Source organism: Copidosoma floridanum, unplaced genomic scaffold, assembly GCF_036245765.1.
Source record: "Copidosoma floridanum isolate Cflo_tuat_1 unplaced genomic scaffold, Cflo_Japanese_pri ptg000024l, whole genome shotgun sequence".
Classification (NCBI taxonomy): domain Eukaryota; kingdom Metazoa; phylum Arthropoda; class Insecta; order Hymenoptera; family Encyrtidae; genus Copidosoma; species Copidosoma floridanum.
Window position 1 is genome coordinate 10,048,879 of NW_028321901.1, and position 26,854 is coordinate 10,075,732.

The window sequence follows — 26,854 nt, forward strand, 5'->3', positions numbered from 1 at the left end:
ATATTTCTGTTAGTATGTCTGTTATTACTTTTAAGAAAATGAAGAGAGTTGAATTAGGGGCACTGAACATACTATTGATGTAGGAGTGAAATGACTCGCAACCGTTTGTTGTTCTACATAGGGACGATAAATATTGGTTTGTACGGCGAATCATTAATTAAATAATTTTTAAATACATAGTCACAGCAGTTTTCGACAGCTTCGGTACGCGGCATAATACTCATTATATATTCCTTCCATAAGTTTTGCCTTTTTCCGTTAAACCAAATTCCATCGTTACAAAAATAACTAACGCAACTGTTTATAATAGACCATTCAGTAGCACAACTAGTACATAACTAATACGTGTATTCTGCTGAGTCTTAAGTGTGCCATATTTAAGACTACAACAGGGAAATACAAGTACATAAATACAAGTACACAAATGTAAGAACGCAAATATAATATCACAAATAAAAGCCAAACATTTTCACAATACGTAAGAGAAAGATCAATACTGTTTGTCAACAATGGTCTGATTCTTTCCGGGATGAATTCGGTAGAAGATAAGAAACACTTTATCAACTCGGGGACGAATTTGGTAAAAGATTAGAAATACCTTACCGACTCAGGGACAAATTCGGTAAGTGATAAAAGATACTATCAAAACGGGGACAAATTCGGACAAGCCCTGATACATACATACATATATGTCAAGTGATCATTTTTTATTTACTTGGTGTTTTTTTTTTGTGTAAATATTGACGAATTGTGCGTTTGGTCACTGAAACAACTGAAATGAAAATATTCAAATAAAAAATATGTATTGTTTTACGAGTTTCTTAATCTTAATATGCTTTATATTTTAAAACCCTTTGAAATTCTCAGACAGACGTGGTGACTTGATGGAAGCATTCCTGATTGGTCTATCAAAATAGATGCGCAACGCCATACCTTTTATTTTTACGTCAGGAGTGCTATGGCGTGCTATTTTTTTATTTTAATTTAAAAAATATTTGTTTATTGCATTATTGAATATGTATTAAACCGTAGCATATGTTTAATAATTAACTTTGTAAGTTTTTTGTTATTTAAAGTAATTTTAGCAGATATTACATTAGTTATATCGTCAAGAGTAATTATTTTTTTATCAGAATGTTATATTATGAGTAAATTTGCTTGTAGTAGTCTACGTTTTTTAAACTCTAATGTGTAAACATAAGCTAATATATTACCAAAAATACTGTAATACTTTATATCGTCTGAAATTGATTGTAATTATATATGGAATAGCTGAACAGTCACATTTGGTATATATTTTGGCACTGTTTTTTTTGGAAATTTAGCCAGAACCATTTGTAATTCTTTTTATTTAGGTCTATACACGTTACTGTGATAAATATGTTTGGTCTACTGCACTTTCTTATCATAGGCATAGCATCTTAATAATGTTGTTGCATATAACGTGGTCCTTTAACATATGTTGATAGCAATATATGTGCATGTACGTCTCCAAATTTTCTCTTCATTTTCAAAATTTTCTAATACATTTGACGCACTTTTTTTCACTGCATCTAAATAACCATTATGACATTCAGTTCTAAATTAAAAAAAAAATGTTATTAAAATCGTTTAGTCATATTTTCAATCATAAGGTATTCATGTAAGAAAACTGTTGATTTGAGGTAGAAAATCTATCTTCACTAACAAATCAAAATTTTCTTGAATTTGAAATATGTTATACATCAAGTTTTTTTATGTTATACAAAATTTTTAAAAGGTGATGTATCGATAATAGTTTTTGAAATATTTGAGTTTAAAAAATATTTCTTAACATGGGCTGTAATAGAAAACAGTAATAATCGCTTTAAAGTCATACGTAAGAAATCAACTTATTTTTATGAAAAATGCTGTACAAATCTTTAAAATGTGTACTTTGTTTTAGTCCTTTCAAATTATGGTGTAACGGCACTAAATAAAAATCAGTTAATGGATTTTTTTTTCCGTTACTAAAATATACGGCCATAACCTACAAGACTGTCACAATACGGTAAATGACGCTTTCACTAGCTTGATTAACTTGGTCTACGGATTTTCTACCTTTATCTTCTGACGTATAATATAGGACTAAAATGACTTATATTCTGTCTTTACAATAATTTAATTAAGTATTATTGTAACATAGGACAATTATTATTATTATTATTATTATTATTATTATTATTATTATTTATATTATTATTATTATTACTATTGAAACGATGTTTACAGTAATTAGTACTCCATCTTTAATCATTCGATGGAAACATCAGTGGAAATACCATTGGTTTAACAAAATGGAAGAGTTCATTTAGATTATTTCTTATAGATGGTGTTTTGTTAAATCCTTAGGATAGACGAACAGATTAAAACTTTCTGGTAATTCTGAGTCTGAAACAATGACTGCTCCACATTCAGCAGTTGATTATGCGTTGTAGTTACAGTTTTTTTCTTTTTCTTAAGACAAACCATTTTATAATTAACAATTTCTTTTTACATGAACAATTCTATTCAAATATCTATAGTTTTTAGCTATAAGGTTCTTTTTCATGATAAAAGACAGCATTTTTATGTGGTTTTTAATCAAGTTATTGTTTTTACTTAAATTCAATCCTTGTTCAATCGCAACTTGATCGTTATACGTATATAATTCACCATTTTTAGTTACTTTGCTCTCGTATAATTTAAGAGTATGAGAAACTAAGTGACGGATTTGTTCTTGAATTTTTATATTGTAAATAGATTTACTTTTTTCATCTAACTTATAATTTTGTAAAATATGCAAAACAAAAGGTATTATTGTAATATAGAACTAGTATTCTGAAAGTTTTATCCTAAAAAAGAGGGTTTTTTAGTTTTTTGTCATATTCACTCGAAACAAATTTTGCAATTGTGACAACAGTGATATTTTTTACGTTTTTCTATTCAGAACATTGCTAGACAACACTTACATTTGTAAGTTGATTCACCATAGCAAGAAGGTTCTGTTTAAAATTCATTATTATTTGTTGCAGTAATACGATTACCATTCCTAGTACGATAATTTTTATTATTTTACTCACTTTTTTCTTTTTTTTTTAATTCAAATATATTATTTCTTAAATTTTTTATTATATTTAAATTTTGAAAAGTCATGTACGTTAACATACCAGAATCAGTGTCACCAGAAACTAGTTCACTCAATTTTTAATGATTAGAATGATTACCAAAAAATATAACGTTATTTGAATCTTCTAATGTAATGTTAATGTACACATAAATTATTTCTACAAAACATTAAATCTTAATTGTAGTGGCATCAATTCCACTTTGAGCCATAAGATCCAAATAATTGTTTCTGAATATTACATTTTTGAAGTAATCGTTACCAAAGGTGTAGTTATTACATTATTGCCTCTTATTAACATTATGTTTTACCATCATTAATATCACTTTTATATGATAATTATCATAATCATTTAAAAATATTAAAATTTTTTTTAATAATTCATTTTCTACTATTTTATCAAAACGACTTTAATTTTTCAATTTCATCGTAATTGTTGCTTAACGTATTACTGTTTTTTTTTTTTTTTTTTTCAATTTGTTGATTAGCTTATCATTCAACTCAAATTATTGTTAGTATTAAAATTTTGATACTTTAAAAAGTCATAGTGACCTGAATAAAGGTTTTTTGTGGAAAGTCAATTTCACATCAGTTTAAAAAATTTCACGTGTTTTTTATTTTTTTTTTTCGTATTATTAAAAAATACTTGTTCGTAAACTTTTTAAATTTCAACAAATCTTTTTATTTCATCATTTTAAAATTTTTTTTAATTTCAAAAAGCAAAGTTAAAAAAATTAAGTATTCAAATGGTATTCAAAAATTGAGGATTTGGCGCGCAAAGCGTACAAAGGGGCGAAGCCCCACTAGTATGTATAACTAGTAATTTCTAGCTGTCACTGTGCACACATCGTAATCTATATAAACCTAATATTTATTTGTACTTGTATCTCCAGGTTTTAAACGATTTTTTTATTAATGCGAGTAAAAATGTGTAGCCAATGTGTATTACAATGTAGTGATTTAAGAAAGTTAAACTTTTCAGGTTAGATATCATCTTGTTATATTCTAAATGGTTCTTAGCTGCATAGTTTACACGTTTCAATGCATTATCAACAAAGTACAATAACACAACCTTTTTTGGATGAAGGGAAACCATCACAGAAGTAGTAGTGTTGTTATGTTAGAGATAAATGCCTAAATCACTATCCCTTTTTTATACATTTCTAACGATGCTTTAATGATAATTAATGCTCCTGAGCCTGCACAGTGGCTAAACGTTTAAAACGTTAAATATTCTACAAACCATAAGACGAAGTACCGATGATACTTACATACTCCGCACGCCTTAGGTGGTATCAAGTCTCTACTATCGAATAAGTTGATTAAATAAAACGACTGTCAATAAAACATTCGATCTTTGCTTTATTCGTTTTTTAGAAACGTTACGGCTGTTTCAGTATCACAGTACCTCCTTCAGACGTGTGTACAATGAGACTAAACGGTATACTACCCTTATATTTAAAACATATACACTTATAATCAAAGTTCTACAACAACGGAAAATGACATACGAATACGTACTTAGTCAACGTGGGTGCAATCACATACAGTACATATTGAGTAATGGTGAACTCTTGAGATTCAACGTATTATTTAATAAAATGTATGAATTTTTCAATTTATTAATCTCCAATGCTTCTAATAAATCTAATTTTTTTACTTCTACTGTATGTGTGCCAAATTTTAAAATTTCCATTATAAATATGTTAACATTCTATGAAATGGTTAGCATCACTGGCAGTATTTAAACTTTTTTCATAAGCATTTTTGATTCATCCCATTTCTCAGTCCTGTCCTTACACAATCGTACAATTACGTTTAATTTTTTATCTATACTCGGATAGGTAGATATATTATAAGGTCTCAATACCGCTGATAATTTATAATAGTTTTTATCTATATATGGTATGCCTATTTTACAACACGAAATTGAAGTTGTGCAATTATTTTTTATTTTTATCCTTATTCTTATATGTTTGCTCTCTGTGTTTTACATTTTTATCACTAAAATTTTGTGGATAACTGTTATTTATAAGTACCTTTTTTACTCTAGTAATATTTTTTTTGTGATATCGTTTGTTAGATAGTATTATAGCTCGATCGATTAAATTTAATACAATATTTCTCGTTAGATTTATTGGATAACCCAGAAAGTAATTCAGTAAGCGCCCAGTAAATATAGAGTTTTGAAACCAAGCGAATTAAAGGCTGTTATTATTTCTGACAATAATAAAATCTATAAAATTGAAAGTTTTATTGTTCTCTATTTTATAAGTAAATTTTAATTTTTCGCGGTATAAACTAAAAACTCTTAAAAGCAAGTCTAAATATCTCTTTTTATACAAAGAATTATATCATCAACACAGCAAAAGTAAAAATTAGGTGTACAGTTAAATTTTACTTTTATTCTAATTAAACAGTTACTTTCTAGGTCATATATTGTAAGACTCGCAAATAAAGGAGAAATTAGATAGGGGTACTAAAGATTTGTTTATAATAATTATCATCAGAGGTAAAATAAATATTGTCAAAATAAAACCGTATGCAGTCTTCAATTTTTTCTATGGGTATTTTAAATTTCTGTGTAAAGGTTCAAAGTACATCAATCAATACTATTTAAAACTGAATCTATAAGAATACTGGTGAATAAAAAACTAACATCTAAAGAGACTAGTCTATAGTTGTTGTCTCTTAAAATGTTTTTAAATTAAATTTTTAATTTAAAACTGTAGTTGATGTAAGATTTAGGAGTGGTTATGCAGTATTTTACTTCTATATAAATTATTTTTAAAATTAAATAAAAAAGGCTATTGACCAGGAAGACTATTCGTCATAAAGAAGTGTTCTGTTTGTAAATCTTTGGTCGCCCGTAGAATTTAGCTAGTATTGTGGCTGTTAAAGTAAGAGCATTGTTATAGTAAGTTTTTAAAAGAAAGCGGTAAGTATGAATTCTTTAAAAATGGAAATCGTTTTCTTTTGTAAAGACAACAATAAATTTTTGGTAACTAGTGTGTATGTATTTTTGTCTTCTACGGGGAATTTCATTTTTAAAGATCAATCAGTTTTGCTTATAGTAACACTATGCCCCAAAACTTCTTGAGGAATGATAATGTTTGTTTGATTGTATACGAATTCTTTTGGAGCATTTTCAAAACAAATGTTGTTGGTCATAATAGTTTTTTGTAATTTTACTCTGCTGTATATACAAATTACAGGGTGTACAATCGTTTCAAGCACATCTCTATTAAATTAAAATGATCTCTTTCTTTAACGACTTAAATTTAAGAAATCGAATAAGTAGTTCTTCGGTTACTTAGGTACTCATTAACTAATGCGACCCCAGCTAGAATGCTAGCATGCTCAACACCAAGCTATCAAAGTTTTTTTAACGTACACGTCATGTATGTTGTATGCGTGCGTAGGTCAAATTTTTTATTAACCATGTTGCTGTCTGAGGTATTATTAAATAAATAATTTATTATTTAAATAACTACTAGATAATTATTAATATCACTTCCATGAATTCATTTTCAAACTTGGCACCTAGTTCACATTTTAAACTTCGCGTCCGGTAGTGTCGCCTGCCACTCGTTGGGTAGTGACCACCAACTGCAAGTACCAAAGTGGCTTTTAATGTATAAGAGTTACTGCTGTGCTGCTTGAAATCATCCTCCCCTCGTCACCTGATTTATAAAGATTGCTTGATTTTTGCTCGCTTGACAAACCATTTAATACATGGCAGGGGCTTAAGTGGTTCAAATTTAATAAACATCACTGTACAATGAAGCTTTATCTTCGCCATGTTTTCACTTTTACTCACTTTCTTTCCATATCCTCTGGCGTAATTGTTCAGGGATTGAGGGGGTAAAAATTAATCACCCTAGCCACCAAATCGTCTCGCCCATTGCGTATTATTAGGGTTTTAAACTCGTTGATCTCAAATACCACACCAGTAAGTGTCTCCGATGACAAATTTAAGTGTCTCTGTTGTTTCACGTTCGTTCGTTGTGCGACCATTTGGAGCAACTGTCTGATTTTTTTTATACGCTGACAATGACGTCTAGGAGTTAGTATAAAAATAGGAAAGCATTTTAAAAATATAGTTTATTGCACACATTATACAGTTGTTTATTCACCCATAACATTATATTTAAGTATGTTTTTACGTGGTATTTAGTATTCTTGGCCATTTAATCATTACATGTGATTATTTAGTGATAAGATATTTTTCTTATTAAAGTAAAGCTTTTTGTATATTACTGTACTTATAATTCAATTTCATGATTACTGTCTAGTCACATGAATTTACTGCAGGAGACATTTGTTATTACGGTAGAAGCTAGTAAACCTTAACAATTTTAGTTCTGCTTGTTTTTTAAGAGTAATAGTTTCGCATACCTGTTTTAAACATTTTGCTGTATTAAATTATTTTCTTTTATTTCTTTTACAGGATCGTGTTTCTTCGAGTAGTGTTGTTGTAACCTTCGATCCCCTATTTTGAAGTTCTTTCTTCCTATCCAAATCGTCTGATCCAATTCAAGTCTTGCGCCACTTAAAAGTATGTTATGCTGCAATTTTTTTGGTAAACTTTGTTTTGTAATATAATTACTTTAATTTATTTCTCATTCATTTCTAGATATTACTGTTCTCCATCATTGACAGCTATATCTACGTTAGCACAATAATATGTCAAGACATTTGAAAATCTAAGCGTGTACAATCAGTGACACCTAAAACACCTATTATTCCAAATAATTAGCAAACGCCTAAAATAATCAAAGTTTATTATTTATAGATTCCGAGAAAGCAATACGTACCTAAACTTACACAAATAAATTAAATTTATAATTATATTGACTTTTGGAGCTTTAGAGTGTTTGAATTTTATTTCATTTTAGTCGTTAACCATCCGTTTTTGTGATTACAATATTATATTAAAGATTATTTATAAGCTTCCTACATTTTACTATCATGGCGAGTATCGAGTAATAAAAGCACAAAACCACCCGCTAAAGGACCGCTTCAGTGCTGCTCAGGAGCAATTTGGAACTTATTTAACATTTGATTGCGACTTAACTAAAACTTAGTTGAAATGAAAGTGGGACTTTACTGGAGCTTACTTATAATTAAGGTAAGATTCATCTGGAATTTACCTAAGACTAAGGGCATTGATAAGTACTTGAGAAGCGGGAACCAGTGTGTAAAACAGTTTATTCCGAGTAGAAATCCGTTGACAAAATAAGTTTTTGACGATTATTTATTAAGTGAATGAATTTGTAATACCGCTCAATTACGGCATGTACTTGAGTGGCACTTACGCAATGGTACTATGGCGGTACTTGGAAAGTGGAACTTTGGTGGTACTTGTAAGGCAATTAAGCAGCTGTACTTTCTTAGGACTTGGGTAGCACTTTAGCAGCGGTACTTGGGCAGCACGTTAGAGGCACTAAAGAAACGGTACGTGAGTGGCACTTAAGCAGCAGTTCTTTGGCGGTACTTGGGTGGTACATGTATCACATGACTTTGGCGGTAGATCGTTGCCACTTGGACGGTATTTCGACGAGACTTTAGTGCCTCTAACGTGCTGCCCAAGTACCGCTGCTAAAGTGCTACCCAAGTCCTAAGAAAGTACAGCTGCTTAATTGCCTTACAAGTACCACCAAAGTTCCACTTTCCAAGTACCGCCATAGTACCATTGCGTAAGTGCCACTCAAGTACATGCCGTAATTGAGCGGTATTACAAATTCATTCACTTAATAAATAATCGTCAAAAACTTATTTTGTCAACGGATTTCTACTCGGAATAAACTGTTTTACACACTGGTTCCCGCTTCTCAAGTACTTATCAATGCCCTTAGTCTTAGGTAAATTCCAGATGAATCTTACCTTAATTATAAGTAAGCTCCAGTAAAGTCCCACTTTCATTTCAACTAAGTTTTAGTTAAGTCGCAATCAAATGTTAAATAAGTTCCAAATTGCTCCTGAGCAGCACTGAAGCGGTCCTTTAGCGGGTGGTTTTGTGCTTTTATTACTCGATACTCGCCATGATAGTAAAATGTAGGAAGCTTATAAATAATCTTTAATATAATATTGTAATCACAAAAACGGATGGTTAACGACTAAAATGAAATAAAATTCAAACACTCTAAAGCTCCAAAAGTCAATATAATTATAAATTTAATTTATTTGTGTAAGTTTAGGTACGTATTGCTTTCTCGGAATCTATAAATAATAAACTTTGATTATTTTAGGCGTTTGCTAATTATTTGGAATAATAGGTGTTTTAGGTGTCACTGATTGTACACGCTTAGATTTTCAAATGTCTTGACATATTATTGTGCTAACGTAGATATAGCTGTCAATGATGGAGAACAGTAATATCTAGAAATGAATGAGAAATAAATTAAAGTAATTATATTACAAAACAAAGTTTACCAAAAAAATTGCAGCATAACATACTTTTAAGTGGCGCAAGACTTGAATTGGATCAGACGATTTGGATAGGAAGAAAGAACTTCAAAATAGGGGATCGAAGGTTACAACAACACTACTCGAAGAAACACGATCCTGTAAAAGAAATAAAAGAAAATAATTTAATACAGCAAAATGTTTAAAACAGGTATGCGAAACTATTACTCTTAAAAAACAAGCAGAACTAAAATTGTTAAGGTTTACTAGCTTCTACCGTAATAACAAATGTCTCCTGCAGTAAATTCATGTGACTAGACAGTAATCATGAAATTGAATTATAAGTACAGTAATATACAAAAAGCTTTACTTTAATAAGAAAAATATCTTATCACTAAATAATCACATGTAATGATTAAATGGCCAAGAATACTAAATACCACGTAAAAACATACTTAAATATAATGTTATGGGTGAATAAACAACTGTATAATGTGTGCAATAAACTATATTTTTAAAATGCTTTCCTATTTTTATACTAACTCCTAGACGTCATTGTCAGCGTATAAAAAAAATCAGACAGTTGCTCCAAATGGTCGCACAACGAACGAACGTGAAACAACAGAGACACTTAAATTTGTCATCGGAGACACTTACTGGTGTGGTATTTGAGATCAACGAGTTTAAAACCCTAATAATACGCAATGGGCGAGACGATTTGGTGGCTAGGGTGATTAATTTTTACCCCCTCAATCCCTGAACAATTACGCCAGAGGATATGGAAAGAAAGTGAGTAAAAGTGAAAACATGGCGAAGATAAAGCTTCATTGTACAGTGATGTTTATTAAATTTGAACCACTTAAGCCCCTGCCATGTATTAAATGGTTTGTCAAGCGAGCAAAAATCAAGCAATCTTTATAAATCAGGTGACGAGGGGAGGATGATTTCAAGCAGCACAGCAGTAACTCTTATACATTAAAAGCCACTTTGGTACTTGCAGTTGGTGGTCACTACCCAACGAGTGGCAGGCGACACTACCGGACGCGAAGTTTAAAATGTGAACTAGGTGCCAAGTTTGAAAATGAATTCATGGAAGTGATATTAATAATTATCTAGTAGTTATTTAAATAATAAATTATTTATTTAATAATACCTCAGACAGCAACATGGTTAATAAAAAATTTGACCTACGCACGCATACAACATACATGACGTGTACGTTAAAAAAACTTTGATAGCTTGGTGTTGAGCATGCTAGCATTCTAGCTGGGGTCGCATTAGTTAATGAGTACCTAAGTAACCGAAGAACTACTTATTCGATTTCTTAAATTTAAGTCGTTAAAGAAAGAGATCATTTTAATTTAATAGAGATGTGCTTGAAACGATTGTACACCCTGTAATTTGTATATACAGCAGAGTAAAATTAAAAAGAACTATTATGACCAACAACATTTTTGATTTGTTAATAAATATAGAACATGCTAATACAAAGGAAAACGGTTTTCTATAGAAGACAAAAGGTAATGATAAAATGGTGCCAGTATTCAATGTTATTCTAAGAATATAAACTTTGCTTTTTTTTCTCCCATGATTATTTCTGCTTCCTTATTATACTTAAACAATTTTGTTATTTTGAATCTTGTGCCTCTACAAAGACCGTCTGATGTACTTAAAGTTCTTATTAACACTACTATACTATTTATTCTTAATTTGATATCGTGTGGTGGAAGACCCTCTCTAGTATTATTTCATAATACCATTGGAAAATTAATATTTATGTTAATTTAATTATGTTAAGTTAATCATATGTTTTATTAACTCCTTAGTGAGTCACGTGTTCTGCTGTTGTGAACTAATTTTCAGCCTGCATTGATGAACACACGAGTAATGTCGTTATTTTGTCTACTCAATCTATTAGTGGGGGGTTGGCTCGTGGAGCGCGTAGGGGGGCGTTAGCCCCACTAGTATATATATGTATATATATCTTTTATTTTTGAATGACAGTATTATTTAGGAATTATCAAGAGACATACGAAGGATAGCCTGATTATTCTAAGCAAGGGCAGTGAAGCTTACGTAGATAGAGAGAAAATAGTTAAGTACAGTCGGTCTTTCTCTTCTGCACAGTAGCAAAGTAGGGGTGTACATGTAGAACCTTGGAGGAAGGTAAAAGCTGCATAAACGATCATGTAGATTTTTTCACTCTTACATTCTGAGAGTGTGCAATATGGAAGGATCTAGTACCCTCGACTCCATGTCTTTTTACGTAAGCTTCACTGCATCTGCTTTGAATAAGCAGTCTATTATTTATATGTCTATATAATTTGAATTATAAAAATAATAGTGGTAGTTTAATATCAAGCGATTTTTAACATTTAAAACGTTTCCTACAAATCTATAGGATAAGAAAACTTTTCCTACGTAAGTTTTGTTTGCACTACAACATCAATATTTTTCCTTAAGCTTTTATGAGTAATTTGTAGACTTTATGCGTTATGACCTCAAAAGTTATGAAAGTAGAATCATAGTAGATTAAGCACCAAAAATAATTATAAATCTAATTTTTATAGATTTTAATTGGGTATAGTGAAGAAAATCTATGTTTAATACGTCCTATGTTTAGTACACATTAATGACAACCAGATTTTCAACTTAGCAAACGAATTATGTGAACTTGGTCATAGGTTTAAATGTTATAATTATTTTATTTAAAACAGATCATAAATTTAAGTTGACTGTATGAAGAACTTTTCCATGAAATGATTTTAGCTTTTTTTAATGTAAGAAACCAGTTTTTTCTGAGACCAATCACTCTGTTTTTCTGGTCAACTTCGTTATTCACGGCTAAGTAAGTGTGTTCGTTGAATTACTTCATATTTTTATTGTATTACTTATTTGTCTGGATAGTAATAGTAATACTACAGAATATCTGATCACATTATTAAGTTAAAAAAACTTTTTTACACCTGATAAGTTTAAGACCCTTTTTTTCTGGACAACTTATCTGAGCGAACCCTATGATGAATATGCTCTTTCAAAGTTGTTGAATGGCTTATTAGCCATAAGTTTCTTGTAAAAAAAATATATGTTAAGTACAAATTGACACTTATAATTTATTCTTAATAATAGAAATATCACATTCCAACGTTATATGTTACGTTATTGTACTACAATTTATTGTACAGTTTTAAACTTGATGAGTGTCGATTATTTTCAGGGAAAAACGTGTAGAACAAGAACGGATTCTTTTTTCTCAACAAATTTCTAGCCTTGAAGAAGAACTAACAAAAAAAACGAATGAGTTGCACAATGTAAGATCGGAGTCATCTTCTCGTGTACTAATTTTTCAAACAAAGTTGAGTCAATGTGAGGAAGAATTGAAAATAACTATTGAATCACTTGAACAGTTACGTGAATGTAATTCGTCATTGCAAAGGCGTTCTGAGGAATTAACTAAGAAACTTGACGATCAAAGAAACCATGAACTATCAATGCATGCGTCATACAGAGAAGAAGTATCAGCTCAAACAAGATTAGCTGATCTCTACAAAGGAATGATGGAAGAGGCTGAATCTAAAGCCAATGATTATAGTAATGCTGTTAAAGAATTGAAAAATCTGTTAGATCACGCTACTGAAAAATATGGGAACTTGGAGTCGAAATTCAGTCAAAATAGCATTGATCACACTCAGGAAATACTTCATCAACAGAAAATGATTAATGAGTTATCAAAAGAACTGAACGATGCTAATAACTTGATACAAAGTTTTAAACAAGGTAACTTACATTTTTTTTATCATTCACTTGTTTTTTTACCATGTATGAAATGGAAATTTACAAAGTGTGACAACATTTATTTTTATGTTTATTTATTAAATAATTCAATGCATTCTTTATAAACACTAAATTCCAAAAATATTTGAACAAATTACTTCGTTACTTACATTATATATTTTCTTAATATATTAGGTAAGATCAATCACATTCTTGAACCCGGCTATGTTTATGTCCAAAATCATATGTGCCGAAATTTTTAAAAACCGTAAAAAGAATATCAAACTTTAGATGTTCAACAAACAGTTATTCCGTAACTTACCGTACTCTTCGAGTCAGCTAAAATATCCGGTACTGTTGTATCATGTAACCTATTTGTACAAAAGTTAGGTAATAATTTTTTTAGTAAATAAAGCAATACATCATAATAGTAGAATGACTACCAAGATTAAAAAACACTAGTCTAAATTTCATGATGGTAGAATGTTTAACTTAACCGTACTCTTTTACTTCTGTCATAAAAAAAAAATGATATTTTATTTCTGTTCTGAAGATTAAACCACATTATTAGTATGAAAAATTACTGATATTGCACACATACTTTAGTAAGAAAACAGCAAAAAAAGTCCTGGGGCTGAACCTAGAAAACCTACGAATGATATACTTTAATTACATATTTATAAGTTAAGACCTCACTTACGACAATTTCAGTGTTAGGTGACGACTTGCGTAAATTAATAAATTTTTATCTTTATTCTATTTTATCCTGTTATATTTCATTCCCAATGATAAAATTTTAAGACTCTTTACAGAGTCATACTCAACGAGAGTCGTCGCCTAACAAAGCTGACTGTGAACTTCGTGGCTCTTGGAAGTGTCAAGTGACAACCGAAGCGAGCCATGAAGCCTAAACACATGAAGTCAGCAAGTACCGGCCCCATAGCAAGTAAGACAAAGAAGTTTAACTAAAACTTCGTGCAAGGTGCATTTCTTTGCGCGGCGTTTTAGTCAGTAGCCCGCTGCCGCTCATCAAGTGCAGACGTAATAATTAATTTTATAAGATTAACCAGACGTTCCGTCTATTTTTTCCTTTTCTGTTTTATTTTATATGTATACTAGTAATATCAAATAAAGTGATATAAAACTAATTGGAAAAGGAATTTAAATTATTATAAAATAATAAATAACAAATAAATAAATATAAAAATAAATAATCATAAATCGACGGAAAGAGAAAGTGCAGGTCGTCAGAACTGATAATTAGCGGATAGAAAGGTAAGTTAATCTGGATATTATATTCAACACTCTACTTCTTCCTTCCTTTTAATCTTTTCTTAAACAAACAAATAGTTGGACTATCTGCTGTCCCGCAGCCTGTGAAGGAGCGTGAGACTGTAGTCCACAGTTTTTAGTTTTTGATTTGAAGCTGAAAACAAACTTAAATGACATTAATCGTTATTTAACAAAATTGGTAGCAGAGCGTGGTTTATGGTCTCTAATTATTTGTTTGTTTATTATATATTCTCTTATTACTATTTTTCCTTAAGAAACACCAAACACCATTCAATGAAGCATGTTAATGAATGACGCGTAATACCCCATATAGTACACTGTGCGCGGACGCGTACATGCTGTGCTTTTGCGGATAGCATGGTATATGCGATATTTCGTTATAACTAAATAAAAAAAAAATAAATAAATAAATAAAATAAATAAATAAATAAAGTAAAAAAAAAAAAAAAAAAAAAAAAAAGAAAATAATAAATGTAATACTACATTAATAAATAAACGGAAAAATAAATAAGAGTTAACTGTCGTTAAAATAACAAAAAAATAAATAAGTAATAGTATAATAATGTGTTTTAAATGATAATAGAAAAATAAGAAGAAATAGTGACCTCTTATACTACACGCTTACAAGACAGAACAAATACACTGTTCCTACCCTGAATCTGCTAACCAGAGCGGTTCATCCCTCTTGTCCTGCTGAAATAGCGGACATTCTATACCCAAGATCTGCTAACCAGAGCGGTCTTTCTCTTCCTACCCTGAATCTGCTAACCAGAGCGGTTCATCCCCATTAGTCCTGCTGAAATAGCGGACACTCTTTACCCTAGATCTGCTACTTAAAGCGGTCTATCAAAATAACAAATACATACACACAGACATATTTGCACGTAATAGTGTTAGTAGAAGAATAATTCTTAAAAAACGGAGTAAAGATTTAATATAATTAATGATTTCACTTATATACCCACGATTGTTTATAAAATAATATTTCATGAAACCGCCAACGAATAATTTTGCGAGTAATAAAAAAGGTAAGAGAAGTGGTAGAAAATTGTTTATGCAGGAGCTTGTAAGAGAAAAAAACGTTCTAGAAAAAAAATTAGATTTTATTAATAATCAGTTACAAAATTACTATAACTGTGATACATTAAACAGTAATTTATCAAAAAACAAAAAAATCGAAAAACAAGTAGTAAGTACGTTTCAGAAAAATAATTTTTATAATTCAGAAATTAATGTTCAGCGGAAATGCGATAATTTTAAAATTCGATTAAATACACAATTTGATGAATTAATTGCTTTCGCGAAAAAAGAGTTTCTTAAAGGCACTCAAGAACATATAAACGCATAGGCAGGAGATTACTCATATACATACGAATATATAAAAAAAAAATTATTAATACGGTATTTAAACCGTGACCGTCGAGCCCATTCTTGCTTAAAGAGGAAAAAGTGTTAAGTTAAGTCAGATACTCTCATACAGAAAGAGCCCTTCAATATTACACCGCGCACTAGCTGATGCTCGCGTAGCAATTTGTATGTATAGCTACACATGCCACATTAGAAATCCCTGCGCCGTATACTCCCTGGCTTAAAGCAGATGATATCATATAAGCGTGCTTGATTACACTCTCTCACTTTAGTTTTTGGGCATACACATAGTACACTTATCGTATACCTATAAAAATTAAAGCAAACTTATTGCACTTGCATGCGTTAAGCAAACGCTCACATTAAACACATACACATCCACACACGAATAAATACACAGATATATATATATATATATATATATAAACAATTCTTTCTTTATTTCTTATGTCTTCTGCGATAAATGTCAAGGATTTGATAGAATATTTTTCCAAAACAAAGAAACAAAACAAAATAGTAGTATAATTTTTTTTTTTTTTTTTTTTGTTAGTATTACACACATAAAGAATAAAAAAAAAAATTTAAAATAAAAAAGGTTCAAACAATAAAGAAAAAAAAAAAAGAGAAGAAAAAAACCGCTTGTAAGGTATTATACAACTAAAAAAATGGTCAATGGAAACGATGATGCCGATATCACAGTAGCCGAAGCGCTGATGGAGTCTCTCAATGCCAACTTCTCATTTCAGCATGCGATTAAATCCATCCCTATATTCGATGGGAAAAATATTCCACTGAAGGATTATATACAAGATGTTAGAAATGGAGAAAGCTGGGTCAGAGATGATCAAAAAGATTTATATAAAAGAGCAGTATTGCAAAATCTACGAGGTGCCGCACGCATAAGCGTAAGTGGCCAAGATTTCGAAAATCTTGAAGCATTTATAACCCATTTAAAAAAAAGATATGCAACAGGAAAAACCGTTGCTTACTATCAAACTCAGCTACAGAAAGGGCGCCAACGACAAGGCCAATCGGTTGGTGAATATTATGATTATGTAAACCTACTGCTAAGCGGTGCTGAAAAAGCCTTGATGGAAGATAAAGGCAATACATACAACGCACATATGATGACCCCTATAAAAGACATGGCGTTAGACATGTTCATAAAAGGACTAGCACCTATGATAAGCCAGCAGGTAGATGCGAAAGAACCTGCTTCTCTAGCCGACGCCTTCGATTACGCGTTGAGATTGGAGAGCCGAATGAGAGCGGGTATAATTCCGGATACGCGATATCAAGGACTACCTCGTAGTGACTTTAGAAATAATTTAACCAACTCATATCAACAGCAGAATAGGTATCCCGATCAGCCATTCTCATCACATCAAGTGGCACAAGTTAATGAACAACAAATCGACAATGAGAATAATCACGCTGATAGGCAGTATAATAATTATCAAAATTACAATAGACAATATCAACAACAAAATAATGGACAGAATTACTGTAAAAATTATCAGAATCAGGGAAGAAATTGGAATTTTCAAAATCAATCGAGAAATTCTAATTATTATCAGAATAATTTCGGACGATATAATAACGAAAATCCTAATAATTATTACACTCAAAGGAATGCTAATTTTAATCCTGGTAATAATCAAGGATACCGAGGCAGAGGTCAGAATTACAATAGGTATTCCCGAAATAATAATTATAATAGTTATAATCAACAAAGTTTTAATCCTAACTATCAGAATCAGAACTTTCAAAATCAATACCAACCAGGAGGCGATCGTTTGCCGCATCATTTAAACTCTCAGGCGGCTCACCCCAATCGTCGTTCGGAGGTGAGCCCCCAAAGACAGAATTCAACCCCTACACCGAATGTTTCAGCGCAGGTAATGAAAATAGCAACAGAATTGAAACCGTCCACATTGGTACCTGCCAGGGACTTGGCGTAGACGACGAGCCTACAAGTATAAGGTTATCAATCCCAGAAGGGAAAAATCACTTTACAACACTCATGCTCGATAATGGCGCTGCCACAAATCTGATTAAATTAGATCAGTTACACCCATATTCACGAGTAGAGACTAGTGAAATTATTAACCTTACTGGAATCACACCTCACCCAGTTTTAACTAAAGGAACAACGTATATGACCATACAAGGAAAACCTACAATTTTTCATGTGATCCCTAACGATTTTCCGATCAAAGATGGCGGTTTATTGGGTCGAAACTTTTGCAAGGAACGACGAGCCACATTATCATATTATCATGATGCTATAGTACTAGATGATGACGTAATGAACCCCATCCCTTTTTTAAAAACTCTTGAGGAAATAGAGCAATTGGAAAGAGATGAAAAAGAACAAAAAACCATAAAACTCAAAAAACAAGCACAGGAAAATCAAATTTTAGCTACAACCCTTGATACTAACAAAGATACGGAATGCCTTAAGGATAAAATTAACCAACAGAAATTTTATGACGAATACATTGTAGGCCCACCCGAAAGGTCAAATATACCTAAGTACGAAAAATTTGGAGACATAAAAGCTGATTTTCATCTTCGAGATGAGTTTGATAAATTGATCTTATCAGAAAGAGGTGAAAATCTTATGAAGGCCACTGATAATAAAACTGATAAAAGTGGGATATACAGTGAAAATAATGAATTAGTCGACCAACCCCATGCCATTGATCAGAATAAAAATACTCCTAGTGAAGAACATTGCCCTAATGAGGAACAAAAAAATACCAGTAAAGCAACTAAATATACGATTAAGGCTCGAACACGTCAAATAGTAAGAATTAATTTAATTATTACTAATTTAACTGAAGGATACTTACCGCGAATAGATGTAGGGTGTGATAACATATATTTAGGAGAAGGAATAGTAAAAAATGAGAAGGGTCAATGTAATATTATGGCAATAAATACTAATAAGGATGATATAACGATTGAAATAGACCCGAGAGAAATCCTACCTTTCGAATACATTGCACCTGAATTTGATCCCGATACTAGCAGCGAACATGAAAGACCAATTGTTAAAAATAAACGAGATAGAATAAACGACCTACATGGACTCGTGCGCACCGGTCATTTAAACTTGGAAGAACGAGACCAAATATATCAATTGATTTCTGAATTCTCAGAAATCTTCTTGTTACCAGGAGACATTTTACCGTGTACTAACCTCGTCGCACACGAAATCCCGACGGAAAATAACATCCCGATCAACACTAAACAATATCGTCACCCACCAGTACATAGAAAAGTTTTAGAGGAACACGTAGCAAAGAAACTTAACGATGGAATAATTGAACCTTCGTCATCACCGTATAATTCACCTCTTTGGATTGTCCCTAAAAAACCTGATAGCCAGGGAAACCCAAGATGGAGGGTAGTAATTGATTTCCGAGAACTTAATAAAAAGACCATTGGTGATGCATATCCATTGCCTAATATCGCAGATATTATGGACCAGTTGGGAGGAGCCGTATATTTTTCAGTTTTCGATTTGGCAAGTGGATTCCAACAAATCCCCATGGATGAACATGATAAGTATAAAACAGCATTTACGACACCCCATGGACATTACCAATATAGACGAATGCCCGAAGGCCTGAAAAACGCACCTGCCACGTTCCAACGACTAATGGATCTCATATTGAGAGGCTTATTGAATGTTGAAATGCTAGTGTATTTAGATGATATTATTATTTACGCAAAAGATCTAGTAGATCACGAGCGTAAAGTTAGGTTACTTTTCGATCGGTTAAGATCAGCGAACATGGTACTCCAACCAGATAAAGTTGAATTTTTGCGAAAAGAAGTAATATTTCTTGGGCATATAGTGAGTCAACGAGGGATTGAACCAGACCCTAAAAAGATACAAGCCGTTAGAGAATTTCCTCAACCAAAAACTATGAAAAATATTAGACAATTTTTAGGACTAGCAGGATACTATAGACGCTTTATTAAAGATTTTTCAAAAATAGCTAAACCATTATCAGATTTATTAAAAAAGGGAGAAAAATTTGAATGGACTGAAGTGCAGGAAAAGAGTTTTCAAATACTAAAGGATCACCTATGCCAAGAGCCTATTTTACAATTCCCCGACTTTAGTAAATCATTCAAGTTAACAACAGATGCATCTGACTATGCAATTGGAGCGGTATTGAGTCAGGAAAAAGATGGGTTTGACCATCCTGTCGCTTACCTTTCAAGAACTTTAAATAAAGCCGAAATAAATTATTCCACGACTGAAAAGGAATGTCTAGCCGCACTATATGCAATGCATCACTTTCGTTCGTATTTATTAGGTAATAAATTCGTTCTCGTAGCCGATCATGAGCCATTGAATTGGATGCATACAAGAAAAGACCCAGGTCAGCGTTTGATGCGCTGGATGTTTAAATTCACCGACTATGAATACACTTTTAAATACAAACCAGGAAGACTCAATACCAACGCTGATGCATTATCTAGAAACCCAGTAGGACCATTTCTTTATGCAGAAAATAATATAAACAATGGATTACCATTACTAAGAGTTATGATGATGGGTCGAAAGAAAATAGAGGAAAAGAAGAAAACAGAATTACAAAGTCAGAAGAAAGGAACAGTAAGAGCACCCAAATTAACGACGATCAAACCTAAAGCATTGCCAACAACCTCGAAGGAAATAATAGGAGTAAAAAAACCAAGAAGCATGACCAAATCAGAACCAGATGAACCTAAGTTGATCAAGGGTCCTGGACGACCCCTTGGTTCAAAAACAAACAAAGAACGGCCGAAATTAGATCATAGTGTGATTGCTCAAAGAACCCGAACAAAAACATTTCCACAGCCACAGAAATCATCTACATCTCAACCGAATATATTAAGAAATTTCACTAAAAATACATCAAAAGACTCTAGCTCATTAAAAGTGAATTTTTCAGAATCAGTAGCCTCAACATCACACGCTAGCGATACGAATTTAGAAACTACAGAAATAAAACATAATAGTTCCAAAAATGAGGAAATGACACAATTACCAGTTAGAGATATAATTGACCTTGGTGCATCGTCAAGAACAAGTATGTTCTCCGAAAATGACCCAAGCGATACTGAAGAATCGTCAAGAGAAGATACTCAAATACCAGTATATGACCCTAGACGAAGTGGATTACGGCAAGAACTGACTGAAACAGAAATAGACCAAATACGGATACTGATTCAGACTCAGATATGACAAATACTGAAATTTCCGTTACACCAATTTCACTTAGCGAAAGTTCAAATGATGACGTTTTTGAAGACCAACCTAAAACTATGACAAATAATACTGATGAAGTTACTTATAAAGAAATAGAAGAGTTAACAAAGAGATTCAACCAAAGCCTTCAAGAATATTTGGACAAGTCTAACAACGATGATGAGCCCGAACAGGCCGATTTTTTATCAGTAACTAGATTTTCTGATGGAGATAAACCGGACCCCGAAATTCAAGACATATTAACCGAAATGGACACCTACGATCCTGATAATTTTGATGATTCTGTATTAGATGAAAGAATTGCGGATATATCAAGACGTACAACAGGTCTTGAACCCCTATTCGATGAAGAAGAAATTTTAAGAAAATATAGGACAAGTGGAAAATTATCAATTACCCCACGTATTCAGGAAAATACACCCTTAAGTTCTAGCACACCGACGCAAACGAGTACTTTTGCTACTACAAAAAACAGACGATCTAAAGCGCCGGACTTGCAACAAATAACAGAAGAAACCCCGGATAACTTAAATGAAAACAACAAACAAATAAACTGCAATGAAAATAAATCAATGAATCGAACTATTGCACCTGATTTCATGTTACTATCGGACTTATACTCTTTTCAACCCATCAATCGATACAAACAACAGCACGGAAAAGTGTATGTAAGTCTTAGTGATAGTAGCAGTAGTACTGATAATTATAAGAATGAAAATGGAGCTAAGCTAGTAAACAATGTCATTACCACCAGATATTGCCTTACATACAAAAGAGACAATATAGTTCATTTTATTAGCAAGGATTGTCAACCAGTCACATCTGTCTCAAGGCTGTTGAGATCGATAGGTGCACTGGACTTTAGCTATTTGAAATCGAAGAAACCAAGAGTTGGCCAAATTTTAATAACACCTTATGGAGGACATAATATACTATCAATCGTTATTAATGAAACGTCGACTGATTTAGTATCTTCAGAAAGTCTTACAAAAGCTTTTAAATCGCTCAAAAAAATATTATTGAGACGAAATCTTAAAACCTTCCGAATTTCAAGAAGGGGAGATCTTACAGACAAATTAGAACCTGGATTGATAACAGAAACGTTATTAACAATTTTTGATAAAACACCCATACAAATTACTGTCTGTTACGGTAAGGTTGATTTTCTGAAAATCCAAGAACGTAATGAAATAATACAAACATTACATGACAGCCCTGTTGGAGGACATAAGGGAATAAACCAAACTTACCGGAAAATAAGAGAACGGTTTTATTGGCCCGGAATGAGAAATGATATTCTCAATTATGTACGTAAATGCAGCAAGTGTCAAGAGAAAAAAATTGAACGACTAAAAACAAGAGAGCCCTTGGTACTTACAGATACACCTATTGAAGCTTTCGATAAGGTTTCCATCGATACCGTTGGTAAATTAAGAATAACACCCAATGGTAATTGCCATTTGCTGACCATACAGTGTAATTTGACTAAATATATCATATTAGTCCCTGTACCAGACCTAAGATCAAGCACTCTTGCCGATGCACTCGTACAAAATCTAATATTAGTTTATGGTGCGCCTAGAGCAATTCTATCAGATAGACATGCTACATTTATGTCTAATTTATTGGAACAACTCATGAGAACCATCAAAACCAATCATCTAACTACATCAGCATACCACCCTCAAACAAACGGATCACTAGAGCGAAGTCATGCTGCCCTAGCTGACTTTATACGAACTTACTCTGAAACATATGATGACTGGGACAACTTAGCAAAATTTGCAGCTTTCACGTATAACACGAGTGTACATGCAGCTACAAATTTTACGCCTTATGAACTAGTATTCGGGAGAGTAGCGAGGTTGCCCTTGAAGATACCTAAAGATGAAAGATTACGAACATACCCACTATATTTACAAGATCTTATAAGGCGACTTCAAGAAATGCAAATTGCGGCAGGAAATCAACAAATAAAGATGAAAGTACAAGCAAAAACAAGATATGATAAAAAATTAAAGCCTCTAAATGTTAAACCAGGAGATTACGTTTGGGTAAAGAAAGAAGTGCGTTCCCATAAATTTGATCGCTTTTATAATGAACCCCTAAAGGTTAGAACAGTTTTAGAGGGAAATAATGTGTTACTTGAAAAAACCAATGGTGAAACCATACGCAAACATACAGATAAATTAAAGCTAGTTCCCCGATAATAATATCTTGTAAGAAACATATTCTACATGTCTTCCAGAGAAAAAAACACAACGATGCAGATTATATTGGCCATCTTAATGACAATAGCGTTCGAAGGCCGCGCAGATTTAAACTATGCTAATCATGGCAACTATAGCATAGAACCACTTGAAACAAACCCTGGAATATACTACGAACGAATCGGTATAACAAAAATTAAGAGAGCCGATTGGAAGATTGTGATATGGCTGGATGTTAATAAATTCATATTGGAACAAACACCTACTCAAGGATTAAACGAAACTTTTCGATATTGTATTGTACAGTTTGGTTATTCTAATTGCACTCGGTATATGGAAATGGACCTCTTGAATTTAAAAATAAAGCGATTGACAAACCTCAAAGCAACACTATTGAACATAATAAATACTGTGGGAATCCATGCAGGAGATAACATTATTCCACCCCCCAGCATACGAGCAAAAAGACTGATACCTTTTGGAATTATTGGGAGTATTGCTAAAGGACTTTACGGCTTAGTCACAGAAGATGATATTAACGTTATAAACACTAACATCAACAATTTAGATACCAATCAAAAAGAATATATTAAATTGTACGAACAAAATAGCCATATTTTTGCAGCCGCATTCAAAGAACTATACAATACCACGAAACGCCATGAGCATATTTTAAAACAAGTTGCTGATATATTGACTTCAGGACAGGATTTTACTCTTGACAGATATCTGATTCATTTGTCAGCATACCTTAGAAGAACTGAGGCTACCCTAGATCACATTATTCGTTCCCATGAAGATCTGATTGACATCTTGCATGATTTACAAAGAGGTCAAGCACATCCAAAGCTATTTTCTCCAAATATATTTAGAACAGTAGCCCGGGATGTAAAGAACCTTGCGGGAAATCTAGAATTTGTAGCACCAATAGAAAACCTTTATGCTGGTGAAATAAGTACCCTAAGCAAATTAGATGTTGTACATCAAGAAAATAGAACCATGGTAATATTACATTTGCCACTCGTAGATCGAACCCCTTACAATCTTTATAGACTACATCCAGTCATGATACCCCAATCTGGACAAAATGGATCTGCCTACATAAAACCGTCGTACCCTTACCTAGCAGTAGCAGCAGACCATAATTCGTATTTACGACTAAACGAAGTTACATTTAACCAATGCGATAAGACGGTATATGGTTATATATGCTCGGCTATGGAACCGCTGAAGGAACCTTATTCTATGAACGAATGTGAAATTCTTATGTTATTACGACCTGGACCAGAAGTATTTAAATACTGTGAAATTATGTTTACGCCGAAAACCGAAAGCCAATGGATTTATTTACCAGCTGATAGTTCATGGTTATTCTCAACACCCAATGAAGAACAATTGAACATTATCTGTCCTAATAAAATGGATCAACAAGAAAGAGTAAAAGGTATAGGTCTTCTACGAATGAATGATGGATGTACGGGAAAAACTCACAGATTAACCTTAACCAGTGAACATAAGATTATCACTCAAATACAATATATCTATCAGGTAGAAGTGAACTTAAACTTAACAGTACTGCATGAACCCTTAAAAGACACTGATGACTTCCATGACGCTATAAAATCGATTCGAGAATTAAACTTTAATGAACAAGCATGGACAGATGAAGAATTAAATGTACAAAATATAATAAATCAAATGGAGAAAATACGGACCCGAAAGTTGGAGGAAAAACAAACTTCTCTTTTTTCTTTAATACGAAATGTCTTTGAAGCTATTATTATTATGATTATAATAGCAATACTCATCAGCAAAGCAAGAAGCTGTTTCAAGAAGATTATGAAACGTAGTGTCTCGAAAAAATTTATAAAACGTACCATCAACCCCCTGAACGCAGAACCCCGAGTAACCATAAAACAAGAACCAAATGAACACGAAGCAACTGAACTGTATGTTGAAATAGAAGAAAAACAAAAAATACCTAAATCATCTAAAGCTAGACCTATAATGAAGACACGGAATTTGATACTCCCACGCCATACACCCCAAAAACTGGAAATGGACTCATAAATCAATAGTATATTGATACTATTTTCCTTCCAGGTAGAACAATGAACCCCGAATATGAAATAACAATAAAGACTAGAGTCAACATAAACCAACCTTTACATGAAGTTATCGAACAATTAGAAAATAAAGGAAATATTAAGGAAATGCACATACTCACGGATTTACATAGTTATGAACATCGAACTATAACCGCCAAATACAATAGTGATTCATTTACTAAAGTAACTGATGAAACACTAAATACAGGAGAAGAAGTTCAAACACTTTCTCCTTTTAAGATGAAATCCACTATTTGTCAAGCAGAAAAGATCTCTTCACCAACACCATCAAGAAACGACAATGATACACCAAACATTGATCCAAAAAGACTTATGTGTCTTCTGCCATGGGATATAGAAGAAAAGAAAAGAGAAAGAGATTTCTTTAATCATTTCTCTCAATTTGGCACCCTAGAATATTGTTATGCCGTTAGAGATCGGCGGGGAAGATTATCCCAAGGATATGTAAAATACATGGATCCTAAAAGCGCTATTTTAGCATTGCAGAACGATGAACCCGAATATCGCACAAAGTACGCTGAACCAATTAAAAGGAGTACAAAATACAAAATGAACCGAAAATTGACTCACCAATTATGTCAACAACAAGTTGAGTTAATGACCTACCACAGACATGTGATTACATGCAGAAGACAACGCTGTACACAAACTACAGAAACGAAGTCAATCCTTACCAAAACCGTTGATCTACGAGAGAAGATCAAAAGTAGCAGAAAATGAACCCAATAATTGAACCCTACCATTCAACTAGCCACCTTCTACGTCGAATACACATCACTTAGTTCTAAGATTTTAACTTTAAGCTTTGTAAAATCAATTTTTTTCTTTCACGTATTCCTTCTTCTTAACTTCACTTTATTTTTTTCATTTTATCTTTAGGATTTATATGAAGTACGTTTATTATTAGTTTAAAAAAAAAAAAAAAAAAAAAAAAAAAAATAAAAAAATAAAAAAAATAAAAAAAATATATATATATAAATATAAATATAAATAAATAAATATAATAATTATGAAAATAATAATAATTAAGCTTTAAATTTAAAAGCGCATGTTGTATTCTATTTTAGCTGTATGTTACTCTATTGTCAAATTTTTTTTTTTCTCCTCTTTTGTAATATTAAGCTTTAGCATGTATTAAAACTACTAATTCAATTGTATTACAAATACGCAAATATTTCGGCATAGCATGATAAGTAATAATTGTATCTATCCATGTATTCCCTACCCATTATCCAATAGTTTCATAAACCTAATTTTATTCTCATATCTGCATTCC

At 32.1% G+C, this 26,854-nt stretch overlaps 1 protein-coding gene across 2 annotated transcripts in view; it reads left to right on the forward strand.

Moving 5' to 3' along the window:
• Mgtor (nuclear basket protein megator) overlaps positions 1-26,854 on the forward strand; it is a 447,637-nt gene that overhangs the window by 74,534 nt on the left and 346,249 nt on the right. For both annotated transcript variants that reach the window (XM_014352167.2, XM_089595083.1), the window contains exon 4: positions 12,750-13,309. In XM_014352167.2, coding sequence (XP_014207653.2) covers positions 12,750-13,309 — 560 coding nt within the window. The remainder of the gene's footprint in view (positions 1-12,749; positions 13,310-26,854) is intronic.